The sequence below is a fragment of the Oryx dammah genome, unplaced genomic scaffold (genome assembly GCF_014754425.2).
Source record: "Oryx dammah isolate SB20612 unplaced genomic scaffold, SCBI_Odam_1.1 HiC_scaffold_21, whole genome shotgun sequence".
NCBI lineage: Eukaryota > Metazoa > Chordata > Mammalia > Artiodactyla > Bovidae > Oryx > Oryx dammah.
In genome coordinates, this window is record NW_024070205.1 from 47,790,695 (window position 1) to 47,816,387 (window position 25,693).

General features: G+C 38.4%; 1 protein-coding gene across 1 annotated transcript in view; it reads left to right on the forward strand.

Moving 5' to 3' along the window:
- The first annotated feature begins 990 nt into the window (after positions 1-990).
- CATSPERE (catsper channel auxiliary subunit epsilon) overlaps positions 991-25,693 on the forward strand; it is a 146,338-nt gene continuing 121,635 nt past the window's right edge. Inside the window, exons 1-2 of the mRNA XM_040263604.1 lie at positions 991-1,073; positions 10,092-10,140. Of these exons, the coding sequence (XP_040119538.1) occupies positions 1,009-1,073; positions 10,092-10,140 (114 nt within the window). The 5' untranslated portion in view covers positions 991-1,008. The remainder of the gene's footprint in view (positions 1,074-10,091; positions 10,141-25,693) is intronic.

Sequence of the window (25,693 nt, forward strand, 5' to 3'; positions counted from 1 at the left end):
TCTCCTTTGTTCTCCAAATTTGTCTATGATTCACCAAAGTTTGCCTGTCCCGAATTGCAATTCTCTGCTATTCCCAAACAAACCCATTTTGCTGATTAAATAATTGGCTGCTTTATTTTTGTGTTTGACGATACCAGCTGCCGATCAAATGCTCTTCCAACTGCAATACATATTAACTATGACATCTAGTTCTGATATAAATTTGCTTCGCAAGAAACTGGGGATAAAATCGCATAAAATGTAATATCTCTCAAATCATTTGTATATAGACAATCCCATTCTCTAATAGTCCCTGGAACAAATTTTACAACTTTTATTCAGTGATTCATTAAGTCAGTAAACACTGAGAACCTACTAGAAAACAGGATTATGCTGGGCATGATAAAATAAAGACGACTAAAGATACAGCTGTTGTCCTCAAGGACGTAAATTATTTGGGGTACAAGTAAACAGATAGATTATAATACTATGTGATAGCTTTGTTGTTTATTTTGGCTTTACTACAAGATTGCAAATCCCTTTGCAAATCAGAATGCTATCCTATTTCTTTATCCTCAAGTGCACGAGGTAGTGTTGGGCATAAAGCAGATGTTCAATAAGCACACGTTACTATTCATTTCTGTTCAATTTTAAAATGACTTATCGAGTGCCTGCTTCCTGGAACAGAGAGGGTACTGCTAGGTATGTAATAGCTATAGCAGTGATTATATGCTGTCACAATGAAGATTGGGCTAACCGATACACTAGCTTAAAAGTTTCACCTTCATCGAATCAATTCACATTTTCCTAAGTGGTTATGCTACTTCATTCCATAAAAACACAGTTTTGCTTTTCCTAAAATCTGATTTACATTTTCTCCTCCAGCAGCTAACTGGGGAGCCTCGGCCTCGGCGTGCGCTTGCACGCATGCGCACACGCCGGCGCCAGGCGAAGAGCCGCCCCCGCCCGCGAGCACCTCCAGCCACCCGCATCCGTTGCACGGAGGTTGGGTAGTGGCGAGCCGGCACCATGTCCGCCGCGGGAGTGGCGTTGTTGTTGTCCTGGCTGAGCTGTTGCGGCTCGGCCCTGTGGAGGTAGAGAGACGCCAGTCGCGGGCAGGGGCGTCCCTGGGGCTGGGCAGCCGGGGCCATATCCCTGCGCCTTAGCGTCCCGGGGCCTGGGGCCCCGGTGGACCGCAGCCTCGTTCCCCAGTTCTCCTGGCGCCAACACCAGCTCCCCGCCGCCCGTTCAGTGTTTTCCGTGAATGAGGGCGGGAAATGAGGGCACGCAATTGCAGAAGGGAACGGCAACCTAATGGCAACCACTTCAGTCATCCTGCCTGGGAAATCCCATGGACAGAGGAGCCTGATGGGTTATAGTCCATGGGGTCGCAAATAGTCGGACACGACTTAGCGACTAAACAACAAACAACAACAAATTAGGGTTTAGCTGTCTCCCCAAGTTCCCGCGGTAGTTTCGCGTTACTTTCACGTGTCGGTTTCCTGGATAGCGGGTCCCACTCTGAACCCCTTTACCAGAGAGAAGCACAGAGAGGACCAAAAAGTCTCCACCGGGAATGACGGTGGGGGCGCTTCACTAGGGTAACTAGATAGTTGATAGTTTATGTTAGGTAGTTGTGGTTGAATGATTTGTGAGAGGGTGCTTTTAAAATGTGCACAAAGTAAGAATATGTCATACCCGCAGAAAGTGGGTTGATAATGAGAAAGGAAAACTTTAAAGTTCTGAGGGATCCTCCATGTAAGTTTTTTGGTCAGCATTAGGTGGGTGCTGAATTGGAAGGTGTATCAAAATATTTTGCATTTTCATCACAGGTTAAAATACCGATAGTTAACTGGAAAAATCACATTTTGTGAATATTCTGTTTATTACCTTCTAACCCAGGTGGCGCTAGTGGTAAAGGACCTGCCTGTTAACACAGGAGACATAAAAGACGCGGATTCTATCCCTGGGTTGGGAAGATCCCTGGAGGAGGACCTGGCCACCCACTCCAGTATTCTTGCCTGGAGAATCCCGTGGACAGAGGAGCCTGAAGGGCTACAGTCCACAGGGTCGCACAGAGTCAGACATGACTGAAGTGACTTAGTGCACATTAAAATGTTAGGATACCAACAAGAAAACTATTATAGAGGTTTCAGAGCGAAGGGATCCATGGCATCTCAGTGAACAGATGGAGAAGTCAAACAGTAAAAGCAGTGGTTGGAAAGTCATTGAAGTACTGAGAAAAAAATTAAAACATAGCATTCTGACAGAACTCTAAAAATTAATATTCTTTCAGTTCAGTTCAGTTCAGTTGCTCAGTCGTGTCCGACTCTTTGCGACCCCCATGAATCGCAGCAGGCCAGGCCTCCCTGTCCATCACCAGCTCCTGGAGTTCACTCAGACTCACGTCCATTCAGTCTGTGATGCCATCCAGCCATCTCATCCTCTGCCGTCCTCCTCCTGCCCCCAATCCCTCCCAGCGTCAGAGTCTTTTCCAGTGAGTCAACTCTTCTCATGAGGTGGCCAAAGTACTGGAGTTTCAGCTTTAGTATCATTCCTTCCAAAGGAATCCCAGGGCTGATCTTCAGAATGGACTGGTTGGATCTCCTTGCAGCCCAAGGGACTCTTTAAGAGTCTTCTCCAACACCACAGTTCAAAAGCATCAATTCTGTGGTGCTCAGCTTTCTTCACAGTCCAACTCTCACATCCATACATGACCACTGGAAAAACCATAGCCTTGACTAGACGGACCTTAGTTGGCAAAGTAATGTCTCTGCTTTTCAATATGCTGTTTAGGTTGGTCATAACTTTTTTCCAAGGAGTAAGCGTCTTTTAATTTCATGGTTGCAGTCACCATCTGCAGTGATTTTGGAGCCCCCCCCAAATAAAGTCTGACACTGTTTCCACTGTTTCCCCATCTATTTCCAAGTGATGGGAAAAGTGATGGGACCAGATGCCATGATCTTCGTTTTCTGAATGTTGAGCGCTTTAAGCCAACTTTTTCACTCTCCTCTTTCACTTTCATCAAGAGGCTTTTTAGTTCCTCTTCACTTTCTGCCATAAGGGTGGTGTCATCTGCATATCTGAGGTTATTGATATTTCTCCCGGCAATCTTGATTCCAGCTTGTGCTTCTTCCAGCCCAGCGTTTCTCATGATGTACTCTGCATATAAGTTAAATAAGCAGGGTGATAATATACAGCCTTGACGTACCCGTTTTCCTATTTGGAACCAGTCTGTTCCATGTCCAGTTCTAACTGTTGCTTCCTGACCTGCATACAGGTTTCTCAAGAGGCAGGTCAGGTGGTCTGGTATTCCTATCTCTTGAAGAATTTTCCACAGTTTATTGTGATCCACACAGTCAAAGGCTTTGGCATAGTCAATAAAGCAGAAATAGATGTTTTTCTGGAACTCTCTTGCTTTTTCCATGATCCAGTGGATGTTGGCAATTTGATCTCTGGTTCCTCTGCCTTTTCTAAAGCCAGCTTGAACATCTGAAAGTTCACGATTCACGTATTGCTGAAGCCTGGCTTGGAGAATTTTGAGCATTACTTTACTAGCGTGTGAGATGAGTGCAATTGTGTGGTAGTTTGAGCATTCTTTGGCATTGCTTTTCTTTGGGATTGGAATGAAAACTGACCTTTTCCAGTCCTATGGCCACTGCTGAGTTTTCCAAATTTGCTGGCATATTGAGCGCAGCACTTTCACAGCATCATCTTTCAGGATTTGAAATAGCTCAACTGGAATTCCATCACCTCCACTAGGTTTGTTCATAGTGATGCTTTCTAAGGCCCACTTGACTTCACATTCCAGGATGTCTGGCTCTAGGTGAATGATCACACCATCGTTATTATCTGGCTCCTGAAGATTTTTTTTGGACAATTCTGTGTAATCTTGCCACCTGTTCTTAATATCTTCTGCTTCCGTTATGTCCATACCATTTCTGTCCTTTATCGAGCCCATCTTTGCATGAAATGTTCCCTTGGTATCTCTAATTTTCTTGAAGAGATCTCTAGTCTTTCCCACTCTGTTGTTTTCCTCTATTTCTTTGCATTGATCGCTGAAGAAGGCTTTCTTATCTCTTCTTGCTATTCTTTGGAACTCTGCATTCAGATGCTTATATCTTTCCTTTTCTCCTTTGCTTTTCGCCTCTCTTCTTTTCACAGCTATTTGTAAGGCTTCCCCAGACAGCGATTTTGCTTTTTAGCATTTCTTTTCCATGGGGATGGTCTTGATCCCTGTCTCCTGTACAATGTCATGAACCTCAGTCCGTAGTTCATCAGGCACTCTATCTATCAGATCTAGGCCCTTAAATCTATTTCTCACTTCCACTGTATAATCATAAGGAATTTGATTGAGGTCATACCTGAATGGTCTAGCGGTTTTCCCTACTTTCTTCAATTTAAGTCTGAATTTGGCAATAAGGAGTTCATGATCTGAGCCACAGTCAGGTCCTGGTCTTGTTTTTGTTGACTGTATAGAGCTTCTTCATCTTTGGCTGCAAAGAATATAATCAGTCTGATTTTGATGTTGACCATCTGGTGATGTACATGTGTAGAGTCTTCTCCTGTGTTGTTGGAAGAGGGTGTTGGCTATGACCAGTGCATTTTCTTGGCAAAACTCTTTATAATATTCTTTATAAAATGAAATAATAAAACCTATCTCATGGTGTTGTGAGGCATGAAAACCATGATATATTTCAAACTTTTAACACGTGTATCAATAAATTATGGTAGTTGATATTATTTAGGTTCGCCTGTGAGCTAAGGGAGTATATAATGTTTGCTATGTTGTACACCAGAGATCACCAAGCTTTAGTGTAAAGAATTAGATATTAAATATTTTAGGCTTTTTAAGCAATGCTATATGTTTTAGCTACTCTGCCATAGTAGGGGACAACAGTAATAAACAGTAGTAAACCAACAGTGGTAAACAAATAGTGTGGCTGTGTACAAATAAAAGTCTATTTACAGAACACAAATGAAATTTGGCCCAAAGAACATAGTTTTCCAGTTCCTGGTGTACATTCATAATTGAAGGAAATGCTCAGTTTAAATTAGAGGTTAGAGAAGACAAAAAAGCTTGTTGTTTTTGTGTGTGTGTGTGGTGGTCAGACTCCCTGAATTTTAGTTCTTAATAAGGTGTGCTTTTAAAGGAGGAGCTTTCTTGAACTTAATGAATTTTTATTTTATCGTTAGCCTTTTGGAAGGGGAAGTTGAGAAATCCAGGGTAGATGTTTTTATTTAAGAATCTTTTCCTGCCCCTAGGTCTAAGAGGTATTTATCTAAACTTTCTACCACTGTTACCAAACTTGGGTCTGCTTGCTGGTGCTCAGTAAAGTCAATTTGCTGACACTGGGTTTTTATGAAGGAAAGTTAGGGTTTATTCCAAGTGCAAGGAGTATGGGTGGCTCATGCTCAAAAGACCTGAGCTCCCCGATGGATTTCAGGGAAGACTTTCATAAAACAGTTTGAGGGGAGAGTCTCAGGATATACGATTAGCTTGGACACAGTTCTCTCATTGGTTGATGGTGAAGTAACAGGGTGGTATTTTGGGAATCTCAATAATCAACCTTCTGGCTCCAACCAGTGGTCAGCATATAGCTCACTTCTGCTTCTGGTTGGGGTTTTACTATCTGCATAACAACTCGGGAATGTGCATTAGACTCTTATCTATGGTTTTCAGGGAGGAACTGAAGATTCTGTGACTGCTATGTGGCTGATCTGTTATTTAAATTGCTACTTGCTCTCAGGGCCCAGCTGCTGTTTTTTGTTACTACATGTTCACATTCTTTCATTCTTTTTATTTTTAAAAATTTATTTATTTTAAATGAAACAAAGATGAATATTTTTAATGATAAAAGGTACTATTCACAAAGAAGATAGACATCATAAACCATTAGACACCTTAACAAAGAAATAAAGATACATAAAGCAAAAACCAGAAGAAATATAAGGGAAAAGAAAAAATATATAATCATAGTAAGACATATTAACATTTCTCTGAGAATATTTTATCAAGTGCTGAAAAAATAAGAATAGGAGCATCTTGAATGATGGCATTAATAACTGAAATACAATAGGTTTACATTTATATTAATCATATCATACACAAATATATTTAAAATTTTGTATCTCATATGTTGTTATTAGATGTCCATAGGACATTTAGAAAAACTGGCAAAAAGATAAACATTACTAAATTCCACACACTACAGTTCTTTTACGTGTGTGCATGATTCAGTTATACATATGCACATATGTTAGTTTTGAAATTATTTTCCATTATAGGTTATTACAAGATATTGATTATAGTTCCCTGTGCTATACAGTAAACCTTTGTTGCATATCTGTTTTTTTAAATTAGAAATCTAGCATTCTGTTCATACTAAGTTAAACAAGTGGAATCAATATGTCAAAAATTTTTTTGTTAGGCAAAAATTCATGAGTTTTCTACAATGTTATATTATTTATATATATGTATACAAAAGCTTTTATACTACACTTGATAAAGGCTTGAGAAAGAACATCCATTAAAAAAAGAATAGATGGTGAAATTGGAAAACATAAGCTAAATGAAATGGGAACACTGAATATGGAATAATAAAAGTGAAACAAACTAGATAAAAGATCTTCATATAGTCCCGTTGTTTTTAAACATGGCTGCTCATTAGAAACATATCTGGAGCACTGGCCAAAAAAAAAAAAAAAAAAAAGCAATACCTGGGCATTTATAGTTTTCAAAAATTCCAAGATAATTCTGATATGCATATGGACTTTAAAAAAGTGATTACAGGTTTTTCTATTAAATGATAGCTTTGGTGATATAGAATTCTATAACTTTTCTGTTGACCAATCATGATACAATGTTATTAAGTGAGTAATAGTTACATAATCACAACAGTAAAATATGTTTATCAGTTTTCACAATCAATAGCCTGACAAAAAATAAAAGATAATTACAATTGTAAGCCATAATGGGAACATGATTAACTTAACAATATAAAATAATTACACACAATTTGGGGAGGTCAAGCAGAATGATGGGATAAGTGGAAGTGCATACAGGCACATGTTTTCACCTGCCCAGCCAGACTATGTCTTTTTGGTTGGTGCATTTAATCCACTTCCATTTAAGGTAATTATTGATATGTGTGATCCTGTTACTGTTTTCTTTATTGTTTTGGGTTTTATTTTCTGTAGGTCTTTTCCTTCTCTTGTGTTTCCTGCCTAGAGAAGTTCCTTTAGCATTTGTTGTAAAGCTGGTTTGGTGGTGCTGAATTCTTTTATCTTTTGTTTGTCTGGAAACCTTTTGATTTCTCCATCAAATCTGGATAGTCTTGCTGGGTAGAGTATTCTTGTTTGTAGTTTCTTACTTTTCATCACTTAAAATATATCATGCCATTCCCTTCTGGCTTGTAGTTTCTGTTGAGAAATCAGCTGATAGTCTGATGGGAGTTCCCTTGTATGTTATTTGTTATTTTTTCCTTGTTGCTTTTAATATTTTATCTCTGTCTTTAATCTTTGTCAGTTTGATTACAGTGTTACTCTCTGTGCTTCCTGGATTTGGTTGATTATTTCCTTTCCCGTGTTAGGGAAGTTTTTAGCTATAACCTCTTCAAATATTTTCTCAGGTCCTTTCTCTCTCTTCTCCTTCTGGGACCCCTATAATGTGAATGCTCCTGCATTTAATGTTGTTTCAGAGGTCTCTCAGGCTGTCTTCATTTCTTTTCATTCTTTTTTTTCTATATTCTGTTCTATGGCAGTGATTTCCACCATTCTGTCCTCCAGGTCATTTTTCTGTGCTTCTGTCTCAGTTATTCTGCTATGGATTCCTTCTAGAGTATTATTCATCTCTGTTTGTTCTTTGGTTCTTTTAGGTCTTTGGTAACACTTCTTAGATGTTCTCAATCTTTGCTGCCATTCTTTTTCCGAGATCCTGAATCATATTCACTATTATTATTCTGAACTCTTTTTCTGGACAGTTACCTATCTCCATCTTAGTTCTTTTTTCTGAGGTTTTATCTTGTCCCTTCATCTGGGATGTAGCTTTCTGCTGTTTCATGCTGACTAACTCTCTGTAATGTGGTTTTAGCTCCTGTAGGATTGTGGTTCTTCTTGCCTGTTCTGTCTGCCCTCTGATGGATGAGGCTAAGAGGCTTATATAAACTTCCTGAAGGGAGGGATTGATGGTAGGAAAAACTGGGTCTTGCTCTGTTGGACAGGGCCTTGCTCAGTAAAGCTTTAATACAGTTATCTGCTGATGGGTGGGGTTATACTCCCTCCCTGGTAGTTTTTTTGGCCTGAGATGACCCAGCTCTGGGGTCTTGGGGCTCTATGGTCGGGTTAATGGCAACCTCCAAGAGAGTTTACATCAAAGGGGACCTTCCCAGACAACTGCTGCCAGTCCCATCCCTGTGGTGAGTCCTTGCTGACCCATGACTCTGCAGGAGACCCTTCAACAGTAGCAGGTAGTTTTGGTTTAGTTTCCTGTGGAGTCAACTGCTCTTTTCCTTTGAATCTTGGTGCACACAAGGTTTTTTTTTATGCCCTCCAAGCCTAGAGACTCTTGTATCCTCCAGTCCTGTGGAAGTCTTGTAATCAAATCCTCTTGGCCTTCAAGGTCAGATTCCCTGCGTATTCCCAGTCCCTTTGTCTGGTTCCCAGGCTGGGAAGCCTAACGCGGGGTTCCAAACCTTCATAGCAATGGGAGAACTTCTTTGGTATTATTGTTCTCCAGTTTGTGGGTACCCAGTGGGTATGAGATTTGATTTTATTGTGATTGTGGTCCTCCTACCATCTTGCTGTGGCTTCTTTGTCTTTGGGTGTGGGATATCTTTTTTCGGTAGGTTCCAGCATCCTCCTGTTGATGATTGTTCAACAACTAGTTGTGATTTTGGTTCTCTTGCAGAAGGAGATGAGCACATGTCCTTCTACTCCACCATCTTGAACTGGAAGTTCTCTTTCATTAATTCTTAAGCTAGCCTTTTGAGACAGAGGGGAGACATGGGAGACTAAACCTTTACAATAAGTGAGACAAAGCAGAGGACATAGGGGACAGAGATCTGTTCCAGGAGGGTCCTGCTTGGTTGTTGTTCAGTTGCTCAGTCATGTCCAACTCTTTGTGACCCCATGGACTGCAGCATGCCAGGCTTCCCTGTCATTCACAGTCTCCCAGAGCTTGCTCAAACTCATTCAATACCTAGTGATGCCATCCAACAGTCCATCCTCTGTCATCCCCTTCTCCTCTTGCCTTCAATCTTTTCCAGCCTCAGGGTCATTTCCAGTGAGTTGGCTCTGTACAAATGAGGTTACTTTTGAATAAAATATATTATTAGAAGCAATTTTACTTGTTTTTATTTTTTTTATTTTTTAGTGTGGCCACCAGGAAAATTTCAATTATATAGGTGACTCACATTGTATTTTTATTGTCTATATTTCATATAGACAGAAATGAAAGTACCCTGAGTAATAGAAATGATAATCACTAGAACTCAAAAAATTTGCTCTTTACTTCAGTGTTTCAGATAAGAAATACTGTTTTTTTTTTCAATCTGTATTCATTTTATATGAACTCAGTTTATAGGTGAAGGAGTTAGAGCCGATATTCTTCAACAGTTTTTATTCTAAAACAAAAACAAGATGCAAAAGTATTTATTCCTCACTATTGTGTCTTCAGATAGTAAGTAACCTTGAACACACCTTGAGTTGGGGGTTGATGTCACTGATGTCCCCAGTTTTAGCTCTGACTACACTTTCTAAGAAGGAACATGAGCAGAAATGTAAAGCTCATGGCAGCCCACAAGGGTTAGGCTTGCTCTAACCATATATTGTTGTTTAGTCATTCGATTGTGTCTAACTCTTTACAACCCCATGGATTGTAGCCCACCAGGCTGCTCTGTTCATGGGATTTCCTAGGCAAGAATACAGGAGTGAGTTGCCATTTCCTTCTCCAGGGGATCTTTCCAGGCCAGGGATCAAATGCTTGTCTCCTCCACTGGCAGACAAATTCTTTACTGATGAGCCACCAGGGGCACTCTTGACCATGTATTAAAATCCCTTTTATTTGGGGGAGACGTAGTTTTAATATTCACGTTTGACATTTTCCTCTGCAGGTATTACAGTAACAGCCCAAACTATGACATTTTTAGTACCAGAAGTACTGTAAGTGTTTACTTTTTTTAAACTATAGTTAAGTATTAATATTTTTTACTTCACAGCAGAGAGCAAAGTTAATCATACTCAGGCGTATGGTGCAGTGTCATTCTTTTATTTCCTCATCCTGTTTATCTTCCTAATATATTTCCCTCCTCCAATAAATATCTTGAAATATGTATGTAGCAAAAAATAGATAGTGTTGTTTCAAGTGTTTTTGTGATTTAACATTCACAAAATGGTGTTATGATACAGATAGGATGTCCATATAGTATATTGTCTCAACTACTGAGAATGAAAGATAGTGCTGTTAGGTAAAAGACGACCAGGTACAACAAAAAATGTCTAACGGGCTTTAATGGCGAAGCGCTCCCGGGCGGGGTTCCCGGACCGAACGGGGCAGGTCGAGCAAATCCGCGCGGAACCGCGTTGGGAGTTTGTTTATATATGCACGTCGCGAGGGATGGCTGGGTTAGCGGATGGGAGTTTGGATAGGCTGCTGGTTCGCGGCGTTGCGAGCTGATAGGTTTCTCTATGCGGCTGAGGCGGGGCGGCTTATGCAGCTGAGGCGGCGCGGTTTCAGCAGCTGGGGGCGGGGCGGCTTTAGCTGGTGGAGTGTGCTGTCCTTGGTCCCTGGCATCTGGCAGGCGCCCTCCGTTAGGGACTTCCCCCGCCGGCGGGGGAGAGGAGGGGCGGCTCATCATGGCCCCCGGGGTCCGACCTTACAAGTGCTATTAATAGTTATGCTGGGACAACAGGTATAAATTGGGAGTGTCTAGACAAACCAGGATGCATGATCATCCAGCTACATATTTCATCCTCTACATTACTTTTTAAACTCAATACTATGTCTAGTTCATTTCTTAAGGCTGCGCGATTACTAGTGTGTGTATTTTATTTACCTATCCCCTCAACCAACGCTGGATGAATGGCTTCTTACCACCACAAACAGCATTGCGATGAATGCCCTTCACATGTCATTTTATGAATCTGTGCAATAATTTTTTAGCTGTGATTGCTAGGACATAGGGAAACAGACACCTCATTGAACTAAATTCTGTAAGATTTTTTCCAAACTGGCAATCCCAATTTATATTCTTACCCAGTGAGCATCTCCACCAATGTTTGGTACTATAGATTTTCCCTTTTTTCACCAATCTCATTACCACATACAAGTAGTTTATGCTGTCGTTATTTTCAATTCTCTGATGAGTAGTGATTTTTGAACCTTTTTTCCCATATTTATGCAGGGCTCTCCTCTGAACAGCGTGCTCACTTTGCTCATTTTCCATTTAATTTTCTGCTCCTTTTTAGCATACAGAGTGTTATCTACATTGTACTCTATATATTAGTCAAATGTTGATTTTAAATATTTTGGTTATCATTTCGTAGCCTCTTATCTACTCATCTAACAATTGACTTTGTCCACGGATACATAATTTTGTTTAAAAAGGATGACTTGTCAAGTCATCTGCTCCTTTGTTTAACCTTAAAATTTATACTTTTCTGGGGGCTTCCCTTTCAGTCCAGTGATTGGGACTTTGCCTTCTAATGCAGAGGGGGTTTGGGGGGGTACAGTTTCATTCCCTGGTTGGGGAGCTGTGATCCCACATGCCTTGTGATCAAAACACCAGAACAGAAACAGTACTGTAACAAGTTCAATGAAGACTTTAAAGATGATCCACATCAAAGAAAAAATTCTTAAAAGAAAAAACGTTTATACTTTTTTAGAATTTTAAGAAAAAATTTTGAAAAAAAAAAAAAAGAAAAAATTTTGTCTACCTAGAGTTGCAAAGATTTTTATCCTACATTTTCTATTATATGCTTTATATTATTACCTTTCAAATAAAGATCATAAATAATATCTGGAGTCCAACTTGTATATAATATAAGATAGGTCTTTACATTACTTTCTCCGTAGAATGAGCCAGCATGTATTAAAACAATGTATTGTTTCTGTATTAGTTTTTGGTATCATCTTTGCTCTATATATTTGTTGTTGTTAAGTTGCTCTGCTGCTGCTGCTGCTAAGTCGCTTCAGTTGTGTTTGACTCTGTGCGACCCCATAGACGGCAGCCCACCAGGCTCTGCCATCCCTGGGATTCTCCAGGCAAGAACACTGGAGTGGGTTCCCATTTCCTTCTCCAATGCATGTCATGTCCAATTCTTTCCAACCCCATGGACTGCAGCATACCAGGCTTCCCTGTCCTTTGCTATCTCTCCTGGAGCTTGCTCAAACTCATGTCCATCAAGTCAGTGATGCCATCCAACCATCTTGTCCTCTGTCTTCCCCTTTCCCTCTTGCTCTCAATCTTCCCTGAATCAGGGTCTCTTCTAATGAGTTAGTTCTTTGCATCAGGTGGCCAAAGTATTGGAGCTTCAGCTTCAGCATCAGTCTTTCCAGTGAATACTCAGGGTTGATTTCCTTAAGGATTGACTGATTTGGTCTCCTTGCAGTCCAATGGACTCAAGAATCTTCTCTAGCACCGCAGTTCGAAAGCATCAATTTTTCGGCCCTCGGCCTTCTTTAGGGTCCAACTCTCATGTCCCTACATGACTACTGGAAAAACCATAGCTTGGACTATATGGACCTAGCTTGAACTATATGGACTTTTGCTGGCAAAGTGATGCCTCCACTTTTTGATACACTGTCTAGTTTTGTCACAGCTTTTCTTCCAAGGAGCAGGCATCTTTTAATTTCATGGCTGCAGTCACTGTCCACAGTGATTTTGGCACCCAAGAAAATAAAGTCTGTCACTGTTTCCAATTTTCCCCCTATTTGGCGTGAAGTGATGGGACTGGATGCCATGATCTTCGTTTTTTTGAATGTTGAGTTTTAAGCCAGCTTTTCACTCTCTTCTTTCACTTTCATCAAGAGGCTCTTTAGTTCCTCTTCACTTTCTGCCATAAGGGTGGTGTCATCTGCATATCTGAGGTTATTGATATTTCTCCCTGCAATTTTGTTTCCAGCTTGTGCTTCATCCAGCCCAGGGTTTCTCATGCATATAAATTATATAAGTATAAGTTAACTTACACTCTGCATATAAGTTAAATAAGAAGGGTGACAATATACAGCCTTGATGTACTCCATTCCCAATTTTGAACCAGTCTGTTGTCCCATGTCTGGTTCTAACTGTTGCTTCTTGACCTGCATACAGGTTTCTCAGGAGATAGATAAGGTGGTCTGGTATTCCTATCTCTCTTTAAGAATATTCCACAGTTTATTGTGATCCACACAAAAGCTTTAGTGTAGTCAGTGAAGCAGAAATAGATGTTTTTTTTTTTTAATTCCTTTGCTTTTTCTATGATCCAGCAGATATTAGCAATTTTATCTCTGATTCTTCTCCCTTTTCTAAATCCAACTTCTACATCTGGAAGTTCTCAGTTCACGTACTGTTGAAGCCTAGCTTGAAGGATTTTGAGCATTACTTTGCTAGCATGTGAAATTGTGTCATGGTTTGAACATTCTTTGGCATTGCCTTTCTTTGGGATTGGAATGAAAACTGACCTTTTCCAGTCCTGTGGCCACTGCTGAGTTTTCCCAATTTGCTGGCATATTGAGTGCAACACTTTCACAGCATCATTTTTTAAGATTTAAACTAGCTCACCTTGAATTCCATCACCTCCATTAGCTTTGTTCATAGTAGTACTTCCTAAGGCCCATTTGATTTCACACTTCAGGATCTCTGGCTCTAGGTGAGTGATCATACCATCATGGTTATCTGGGTCATTAAGACCTTTTTGGTACAGTTCTTCTGTGTTTTCTTGCCACCTCTTCTTAATCCCTTATGCTTCTGTTAGGTCCATACTGTTTCTGTCCTTTATTGTGCCCATCTTTGCATGAAATTTTCCTTGGTATCTATCATTTTCTTGAAGCAATCTCTAGTCTTTGCCATTCTATTGTTTTCCTCAGTTTCTTTGCATTGTTCACTTAAGAAGGCTTTCTTATCTCTCCTTGCTGTTCTTTGGAACACTGCTTTCAGATGGTTATGTCTTTCCTTTCCTCCTTTGCCTTTTGTTTCTCTTCTTTTCTCAGCTATTTGTTCTATATATGGATAGGTTAATTTCTGAACTTTCTTATTTTCTATTGCTATATTTGATGTATCCTGTCTGCCACATATTTCATGTAGTTGGAGTTTCAGTTCTCTATAGTCTTCCCTTGAATTAACACAAGACAGTATGTGTATCATTCTACTCTAGATAAACAATTCAGTAGTGTCCATCTTTGGTCTGCTGTGATTAGGGCTGCTCTAAACATTCTTTTACCGATCTTCTGGTTAACATATGCATGTATTTCTGCTGGGTATATACCTAAGAGTGGAATAAATCATAGGGCAAGTGCATATGTTCAGCTTTAGTAGATGGTGCCAAGAGATTTTACAAAGTAATTTCTCAGTTTACATTTATATTCTATTTACATATATTGTTGTATTTACATTATTCAAAATCAGGCAAAAGGAATCTATGAAAACTATATCTTCTTTTCTAAAAATACTTATTTTATATTGAAGTAGAATTGATTAACACTGTTGCATTAATTTCAGGTATATAGCAAAGTGATTCAGTTACACATATACATGTATCTATCCTTTTTCAAATTCTTTTCCCATTTAAATTATTAAAACTTTATTTCCTTATAAAACATGCAGTTATCCTCAAATTTATCTATTTCTTTATAATCTTTACATGCCATTTGAATTTTTATTTGTAATTATTTTATTTCTCTAATATTATTTGTTTATGTACTTCATCTTTTTTTCTTGAACAGCTTTGTTATATGATTGACCATTTTATTAGTCTTTTAAAAAAAATTATCCCTTTTCCTCTCTACTGTTCCTTTATCACTTTTATGTAGGTGACAGAAATGTTTCATTTTTAATTGATGACTGGTCACCAAAACAATGCAGTTATGTCATTTCAGAAATGCAGATTAGGAGCCAGAGTTCGATTATCAGAGAAGAAGGCTGATAAAAGTCAAGAGAGTAAATGAAAAAACCAGTGGTATTATGCTTGCTTAAAATCCATATTTACAGAAAGAAAGAAAATAAAGCATATATAAGATACTTTGAGGATTAAATATTCCATGAATCTTCTTGATGGAAAACATTTTGAAAAGTCCATTTCCATCTGCTCTTCCTGGAGGTTCAACTTGCAGAAGTCCCTCAAGACAATATATATTTGCACACTTTAAAATCTTCTACCTGAGGATCTGGATACTAATCAACATGAATCTAAGTGCTGATAGATTCTCCCCCTTGGGGTCACTGATAAATCTTGGCACATCCTTAACTACTAGGAACTGTTAAAGTAAAATAGGTTGCTTCGACATTCACAAAGAGAGATAACCAAGGGTTTAGAGGACAGACCCAGGGGGAGGTACTGGTGTTGGCTTCATGGAGACAGCCTGAAGGGGCTGGAGTGTGGTATAGCTGCAACTGGGCTGTTTACAGAAGAATCCAGGGCCACCATAGAAGCAAAACTCCATTGTTAGATTGTGCGTGAAGGGAGGAGCAGATCTCCATAGCAGTTTTTTTCTCTGAGCATCCAGCCTTCACCTCCACGCAACAGCCCCTCCTCACCCCCTCCCCCCACTCCATGGGTTCCGGGAGTGGAGTGCATGCTCCATCCACCACCCTGAAAGCTCCTGCCTGGCAGAATCCCACTCCCTGGCCGCTGCCAGAGTGGGCTTGCAAGCGCCAGCCACCCATCTATTTGCCATGAAGTGATGGGACCAGATGCCATGATCTTAGTTTTCTGAATGTTGAGTTTTAACTTTTTCACTCTCCTAATTCCTGGAGAATTAATATTATTAATTCCTAGAATATATATTTGGAGAAGGCAATGGCACCTCACTCCAGTACTCTTGCCTGGAAAATCCCACGGATGGAGGAGCCTGGAAGGCTGCAGTCCATGGGGTTGCTGAGGGTTGGACACGACTGAGCGACTTCACTTTCACTTTTCACTTTCATGCATTGGAGAAAGAAATGGCAACCCACTCCAGTGTTCTTGCCTGGAGAATCCCAGGGGTGGGGGAGCCTGGTGGGCAGCCATCTATGGGGTCGCACAGAGTTGGACATGACTGAAGTGACTTAGCAGCAGCAGCAGCAGAATATATATTATTAATTTCTGGAATATATTAATTCCTGGAATATAATTAATTCCTAGAAGAATTAATGTTATTCAAATGTCCAAACTGCCCAAAGCAATCTATATTTAAATGATATTCCTATCAAAATTCCACTGGTATTTTTCACATAAATAAACAATTGTAAAATTTGTATGAAACCAAAAAAGATTCCAAACAGCCAAAAAAACCTTAAGAAAGAATAAAGCTAGAGGGGATCACATTTCCTGATTAATATTACAAAGCCATAGTAATAAAAACTGTGTGGTATTGGCATAAAAACAGATATAGGTCAATTGAATAGAACAGACTCCAGAAATAAACCCATGAATGTATAGCCAAATAATTTACCATAAAATATCCAGGAGTATAAAAAAGGGAAAGAACAATCTCTTTTAAAAATGGTGCTGGGAAAACTGGACAGCCACATGCAAAGAATGAAACTAGACTATTATGTTATACCGTACACAAAAGTTAGCTTAAAATGGGTTAAAGACTTGAAGGCAAGACCTGAAATAACAAAAAAAAATAGGCAAGTAAACTCCTTGATATATGTCTTGGTGATGATTTTTTTTTGATTTGACACCAAAAGTAAAAACAACAAAAATAAACAAATGAGACAATATCAAACCAAAAAGCTTCTGCACAAAAAGGAAACCATCAACAAAACAAGAAGGCAGCCTACTGAATGGCAACTCATATGTATAATAAGGGGTTAATATAGAAAAAAAGCTCATACAACTCAATACCAAAAAACAAACAATTTCATTTAAAAATGGGCAGAGTATCTGAATTTACAGTTTTCCAAAGACATACAGATGACCAATAGGTACATGAAAAGATGCTCAACATCTCTACTACTCAGGGAAATGCAAGTCAAAACCATAATGAGATATCACGTTGTGCTTGTTAGAATGGCTATTATCAGAAAGCCAAGAAATAACAAGTGTTGCAAGGATGTGGAGAAAAGGAAAATCGTGTTCACTGTTACTGAGAATGCAAATTAGTGCAGCTACTATGAAAAAACATTACAGAGGTTTCTCAAAAAATTAAAATTGAACTACTGTATGATCCAGTGATTTTATTCCTAGGTATTATCCAAATAAATGAAAACACTAACTTGGAAGAGATATATCCCCATGTCCACTGTAGTATTATTTACAATAACCAAGATATGGAAACAACCTAAGTCCCTCATCACTGGATGAACTGATAAAGAAAATGTGCATATACACAGTGAAATACTATTAAGTCATAATATAATGAAATGTTGACATTTATGACCTTGAGGGAATTATGATAAGTGAAATAAGTCAAAGATAAATACTATATGATTTCACTTATATGTAGAATCAATTTTGAAACAGCTCATATACACAAAGAACAAAGTGATGGTTTCCAGGGGTGGGGCTTGGGGGAGTGTGAAACTGGTGAAGCAGGGGTCAAATGGTACAAACTTCCAGTTATAAAATAGGCCACGGGAATGTAATGTACAGAATAGTGATTATAGTTAGTGATACTGTATTGCATATTTTAAGTAAAATCTGATGCTGTAAAGAGCAGTATTGCATAAGAACCTGGAAGATTAGGTCCATGAGTCAAGGCAAATTGGAAATGGTCAAACAGGAGATGGCAAGCCTGAACATCAACATTTGAGGAATAAGTGAACTAAAATGGGCTGGAATGGATGAATTTAACTCAGATGACCATTATATCTACTACTGTGGGCAAGAATCCCTTAGAAGAAATGGAGTAGCCATCATAGTCAACAAAAGAGTCTGAAATGCAGTTCATGGATGCAATCTCAAAAATGACAGAATGATCTCTGTTCATTTCCAAGGCAAACTTTTCAATATCACAGTAATCCAAGTCTACACCCCTACCAGTAATACTGAAGAAGCTGAAGTTGAACAGTTGCATGAAGACCTACAAGACTTTCTAGAACTAAACCCCAAAAGATGTCCTTTTCATTATAGGGGACTGGAATGCAAAAGTAGGACGTCAAGAGATACCTGGAATAACAGGAAAATTTGGCCTTGGAGTACAAAACGAAGCAGGTCAAAGGCTAACAGAATTTTGCCAAGAGAACGCAATGGTCATAGCAAACACCCTCTTCCAACAGCACAAGACTCTCCACAAGGACATCACCATATGGTCAGTACTGAAATCAGATTGATTATATTCTTTGCAGCAAAGATGGAGAAGCTCATACAGTCAGCAAAACAAGACTGGGAGCTGACTGTGGCTCAGATCATGAAGCAATGGAAACAGTAAGAGACTTTATTTGAGGGGGCTCCAAAGTCACTGCAGATGGTGACTGCAGCCATGAAATTAAAAGATGCTTGCTCCTTTGAAGAAAAGCTATGACCAATATAGACAGTATATTAATAAGCAGAGACATTACCTTGCCAACAAAGATCCGTCTAGTGAAATCTATGGTTTTTCCAGTAGTCATGTATGAATGTGAGAGGTTGCTATAAAGAAAGCTGAGGGCTGAAGAGTTGATGCTTTTGAACTATGGTGTTGGGGAAGACTCCTGAGAATCTCTTGGACTGCAAGGAGATGCAACCAGTCCATCCTAAAGGCAATCAGTCCTGAATACTCATTGGAAGGACTGATGCTGAAGCTGAAACTCCAATACTTTGGCTACCTGATACAAAGAACTGACCTATTGGAAAAGACTCTGATGCTAGGAAGAATTGAAGGCAGGGGAAGGCATCACTGACTCTAAGGACATGAGTTTGAGCGAGCTCTGGGAGTTGGTGATGGATAGGGAAGCCTGGAGTGCTGCAGTCCACGGGGTCACAAAGGGTTGGTCACGACTGAGTGACTGAACTGACTGATCTCTATTTGTATATGACAGGACCTTCTAAATAGAAAGCTCTAAGAAATCCATTTTAAAAACTATTAAAACTACCAACTGAGTGTTATTTTGTGTGAAATATCACAGGGAAATTCAAGAGAACCAGAATAGGCAAAACAATCTTGGAAAAGAACAAGAAGTCTTATTGGAAGACTCACAATTCCTGACTTCAAAGGTTACTACAAAACTTCTGCAATTGAGACCGTGTTGGATAGATTTGTGGGATAGAAGAGTCCAAAAATTAAAACCTCATTGATTTTTTTACAACTACTTCAAGAAAATTCCATGGAAAAATAATGGAAAATTCCATTTATTTTCAACAAATAGTTCTGGGACAGTGAGGTATCTACATGAAAAGAATGAAGATGGCCTCCTACCTCAGACTCCACTTAAAGTGGAGATAAGACCTTATTATAAGAGTTAAAACTATAAAAATCATTGAAAAAATCATATGGAGAAATCCTCATGATCTTGGATTAGATAATAGTTTAGATATGACACCAAAAGCACAAGGAACAAAAGGAAAAACTTAAATTGGACATCATCAAAATTAAAACCTGTAGTGCTGCTAAAGACACCACGAAGAAAGTGAAGACAGGAGAAAATTTTTGCAAATTAAATATCTGATAAGGAACCTGTACCAAGAATATTTGAATATATGAAGAACTATTATAATTCAATAATAAAAAGATAAACCAAATATAACTATTCTTTTACCATTGTTTTGCTTTTCAACTTCACAGATTCCAGTTATACAAGTGTTGGATTTTTTATTTTTTTGTTTGCCTTCCATATCAATTTCCATGTCAATCATTTTCTCTCTGGTTCTTTACTTCTTTCCTTTATATTCTCTGGTTGCTTTTCTGTCTTCCTTCAGTGCCTTTTATTCAGTTTTTGTTCAAACATAATCTCCCGTTATTTTAATTTAGTCCTCATTTCCTTTATAGTTATCTATTTCATTTCCTAGTTCAGTCAACTCATTTCTGTTTGTGGTTCATTTCTGTCCCTAGTTTGTGAATTTATAATTCATAATTTTTCATTCTCACCATTAAATACTTGTTTGAGAATATTTAGTTCAGAATGTTAGTTTGCAGTTTTCTTCTGCTTTGTGTGTGTGTGTTTTCTTAAGGCAGTTTTATTAACCAAAATGTTTTTATTTTCATTTTCTGTCCTCATATAGACAGCTTATATCTATGAATTACATGGACAGGTTAGCAGCTTGGTTTGTTTTAAGAGACTTCTAATTAGTTTGCTTTCTTAGCTCATTGTAGCAAAGTGCAGTTTCTTTAATTGATGGCTTCTTATTGAGGGTGCTGTGTTTACTTTGAGGTTTGTTTGTTTGTTTTAGCTTTTAATATCCTACATTTCTCTTTCTTGCTTTTCTTTCCCTTCACCACTCACTTTCCACAGAGTCTCTCCTTTATCTTCTCTCCAAAAGTGATGCCTTTCTGAGGCTCCTACCTCAACTCTCACACACTTTTATTTTTTTTTATTTTTTTTTTTTTAATTTATTTATTTATTTTTAATTTTTACTTTACAATTCTGTATTGGTTTTGGCATAGATTGACATGAATCCACCACAGGTGTACATGCGTTCCCAAACATGAACCCCCCTCCCACCCCCCTCCCCACAACATCTCTCTGGGTCATCCCCGCGCGTCAGCCCCAAGCGTGTCATATCCTGCATCAGACATAGACTGGTATTTCGATTCTTACATGTTATTATACATGTTTCAATGCCATTCTCCCAAATCATCACACCCTCTCCCTCTCCCTCTGAGTCCAAAAGTCCGCTATACACATCTGTGTCTCTTTTGCTGTCCTGCATACAGGGTCATCATTGCCATCTTCCTAAATTCCATATATATGTGTTAGTATACTGTATTGGTGTTTTTCTTTCTGGCTCACTTCACTCTGTATAATCGGCTCCAGTTTCATCCATCTCATCAGAACTGATTCAAATGTATTCTTTTTAATGGCTGAGTAATACTCCATTGTGTATATGTACCACAGCTTTCTTATCCATTCATCTACTGATGGACATCTAGGTTGTTTCCATGTCCTGGCTATTATAAACAGTGCTGCGATGAACATTGGGGTACATGTGTTTCTTTCAATTCTGGTTTCCTCTGTGTCTCACACACTTTTAATTCTTTTCCTCATAATCAGTGCTCTGATCTTCTGGGAGTCTTTTTGCAGTGTTTTTCTTTTCTTTCTTTCTTTCCTTCTTTTTTTTTTTACAGTGTACTTTCTTTGAAAGTGAAGTCGCTCAGCCATGTCCGACTCTTTGCGACCCCATGGACTGTAGCCTACCAGGCTCCTCCCTCCATGGGATTCTCCCGGCAAGGGTACTAGAGTGGGTTGCCATTTCCTTCTCCAGGGGATCTTCCCCACCCAGGAATCGAACCCTGGTCTTCTGCATTCCAGGAAGACACTTTAACCTCTGAGCCACCAGGGAAGTGCTTTTGTTCCTCTTTTCTGCATTTTTTCAGAAGCTCTTTTACTGTATACAAAGGATTATGACAGGGACTTGAATGAGAGCTCTGCTAAAAGTTTTTGTTTATTTTTTTACCTAGAGGTTTCTTGAAGTGTGTATTGTACTTTGTCTTCTAGTTATACTGTAATATAGAATTTTCTTGGTTTTATTTTTTGATCTGTGTATTTTTTCTCTTTTTAAAAAAATTTCTGTTTTGACCTGTGTTTTTTGAGGGGAAATGTATGGAGAGAATTGAACTTATTGGACCACTATTACCTGGGCTAACCATAATTCAACTACCACTCATATGCTGATACATTGTCAGAGTATTGTCATTAGCTGCTATATTCCTTCTTTAATAGCCACCATGTAGACATATTTCTGCAGAATAATTCCTATTTAATACCTAACACCAGTCCTTATGTTGATGTCTCTGCAGTCATTTTGGGGATCTGAATCTCTTTTTCTGGTGGTTTCCTCAGGAAGGGCTCATAAGAGCAAAATTTCTTGAGTTGTTTTATGGTCATAAGACCTTATCTGTGAACTTTTATCTAAAAGTTTGTGTATCTGGATACAAAAATTATGGCTAATTTTTATGTCCTTTTATATATCTTACTTTGTTGTCTTTGACATAAAGTGTTGCTTCTGAAAAGTCTACTGGAAATCTAATTTTCCTTCCCTTGTGAATAAATTGTTCTTTTTGTCAGGATCCACAAAAGGTTTCTTATCAACTTCAATGCTTTTTATTAATATAGGTCCTAGGTTGGTCTTTTTAAAAAAAATCATTCTTAATTGCTTTTCATAGGTATGAGTTTTGCCCTTTCAGTACATTGTTTCAAGTTATTTTTCTTCATATATTATTCTTGAGTTATTGTTAATGCTATTTTTCTGTCTCAATCGCTTAGGTTTTCTTCTTCCCAAGTATGTATATATTGGATTTTCTTTGCCTGTCTCTAATATTTGTCACTTATTCTTGAGTCACTTTTTATCTCTTTATTTTTTAAAAGGCTTCTATTTTCTCAAAACCTTATTTATTAGGTTTATTCCGCTGCTGCTAAGTCTCATCAGTCGTGTCCGACTCTGTGCGACCCCATAGATGGCAGCCCACCAGGCTCCCCCGTCCTTGGGATTCTCCAGGCAAGAACACTGGAGTGGGTTGCCATTTCCTTCTCCAAAGCATGAAAGTGAAAAGTGAAAGGGAAGTCGCTCAGTCGTGTCCGACTCTTCACGACCCCATAGATGGCAGCCTCTGTCCATGGGATTTTCCAGGCAAGAGTACTGGAGTGGAGTTGCCATCGCCTTCTCTGAGATTTATTCACAGTTGTGCTAATTTAGTTTTTTTCTAAATTGATTTTTTATTTGTACTTTTTCCTGAGTTTAGCTTATGAGTTTTAAATTCTGATTTATATTTTTCTTTCATAATTTCTATCATCTTTTATTTATTTTGCCTCATTTTGAAATGGGCATATCAGTCATAACTCTCCAGAGGAACAGAACCAATAGAATTTATACATATTGATATTAGATTTATGTTAAGAAATTGGCTCATGTGATTGTGGGAACTGACAAATCTGAAATCTTTAGGCCAAGCCAGAGAGTGGAAATTCAGGCAAGAGACTGATGTTGTAGTCTTGTAGCAGAATTTCTTCTCTAGGAAACCTTCGTTTTTGCTCTGAAGGCTTCCAACTGATCAAAAGGGGCCTCACTCACATCATCAAAGTATTCTCTTTTATTTAAAGTCAACCGATTGTAGATGTAAACCACATCTATAAAATACCTTCATATAAAAACCTTTAAGCATTTGATTAAATAACTAGTTACTACAATCTAGCCAAATCAACACATAAAACTAACCCTTAAATTATGAAAGGGAAAGTGAAGTTGCTCAGTCATGTCCGACTCTTTGTGACCCCATGGACTGTAGCCTACCAGGCTCCTCTGTCCATGGGATTTTCCAGGCAAGAGTACTGGAGTGGGTTGCCCTTTCCTTCTCCAGAGGATCTTCCTGACCAGGGATCAAACCCAGGTCTCCCGCATTGCAGGCAGACGCTTTACCATCTGAGCCACCAGGGACCTGTGGTAGTTTTAATTTATTTATTGAGGGGAATTCCCTGGAGATCCCAGTGGTTAGGACTTCACACTTCCACTACAGGGGGTACAAGTTTGATCCCTGGTTAGGGAACTAAGATCCTGCAAGCCACGTGGTGTGACCAAACAAAAAAAAAAAAAAAGTATTTACTGAGTGTGATCTTATAGAGGTGTTTTTCTGCTTTTTATTCTCTTCTTTTTCTTATTATAATTGTGTGTGATTTGAGCATGATCCTCTTTCTGTTGCTCAGTTTTCTAAAGCATGAAATTAGTTTTCCTGCTCTTTAAGGAAGAAGTGGTGGGTCAAAATAACTTTTCTAACCTCATGGCTTTAGAGTTACCGCTTATGTTGTTCCATAGAGTGTCCAGAAATAAAGCTAATACCTTCTGAGCTTCCCAGATTCTGTTTCCCCCACTCGTTTATCTGTTGTTTCCCTTTCCTTTGTTCTTATTGTCCCTTTCCAGCTCAGTTGGTATTTTTTTCCTTGTATTTTGATTATGGATCTTTATTCTAGAAAAGGTCTTTGGCTCATTGATTTTGGAGTTCATGGGTCCCACCTCCTCTTGCCCTTTCAGACATTATCAGAGACTTATGTAGAAACTGAAAAATATAAAAATCCCTCTGGTTTTATATCCTCAAATTGTCCCCTACAGTGTCTACGGAATACCTGTAATGATTTAGGTGTTTTTTTCTAAGGTCTACCGTAGTTGCTTTCTTAGGCTGATATCACACGAATCTGCTAGTTTTAGCTGGTTTGTTCCATCCCAATTTTATTTTGGGGTTTTGAGGGATACCTTGTCACTGAATTCTATTGTTGATGCTGTCCAGTTTTTTTTTATTTTTGCTGCTATACTAATTGTTCTTTCTGTGTTTATAAGAAATTTGAGTAAATGGAAACATTACTTCACCAGTAACCCATCCTAATTTATTTTCTTTTGTAAATTCCCATTTTTCTTCTCTCTTATATCTTTCCTTTTACTTTTGGGGGTTCTCTCATAGGTTCAAACTACCTTATTTCTTTTATTCACTACCTTTTATTCACTTTCAAACTACCTTATTTCTTTTAAGGGTATTCATTTTCATTAGGACCTACTTACATGCTTCAAGTTTTCATAACATCAATGCTTTTATTTTTTCATAAACATTGTGTAATTTTCATTGTGATTTCTACTTATTCCATGAATAATTCAGAATACAGTTTTTTTTAAAGATTACAAATATCCTAAGATATTTTTCTGATTCACTTTATAAGAAATTATAATTTTATTTCACTAGTATCAAAGGTGTAGTATGTATGATAATAATACTTTGAGACTGGCTAGCACTTCCTTTGTAAATGTGGTCAGTTTTGGTAAATGATCTATGTGAGAAAAGAATGTATTTTTTATTGGTCAATTTTAGAAATACCCACACATGCATTTGTGTGTGTGTGCGTGCACACACACACACACACACAGATTGACCCTTGAACAATACAGGTTTGAGCTCTACTGGCCCACTTATATAAAGATTTTTTTCAATAGTAAGTACTGAAGTACTGCACAATCCAAAGTTGATTAAACCTGTGGATGTAGAATCATAGGTACTGAAGAACTGCATATATACAAGCCTAACTATAAATTATAGGCAGATTTCCCTGTGTGGAGTATCAGTGCCCCTAACTCCCGAATTGTTCAAGGGTCAACTATAATTATCTTTTTTTTCAAGTTTAATCTATGGCTTTAATCTATATGTGTTAAAAGTCCACTATATATATGACTTAAAATATCTTCTAGTAACTCTATCTAATTTTGCTTTATATACTTTAGGGTTGTGTCCAATTTTCTGGTGAACTTCATTTTTCTTCTTATACACTGTCATTAATCCTATAACATCAAATCTATGAGATAGCTGGTATTATAATTCCCATTTTAGAAGTAAAAACAATGAAGCAGTATTTATGTATATATATATCTACATAATGATGTATACATATGTACATAATTTTTCTGTAACAATATTAGAAGGTGA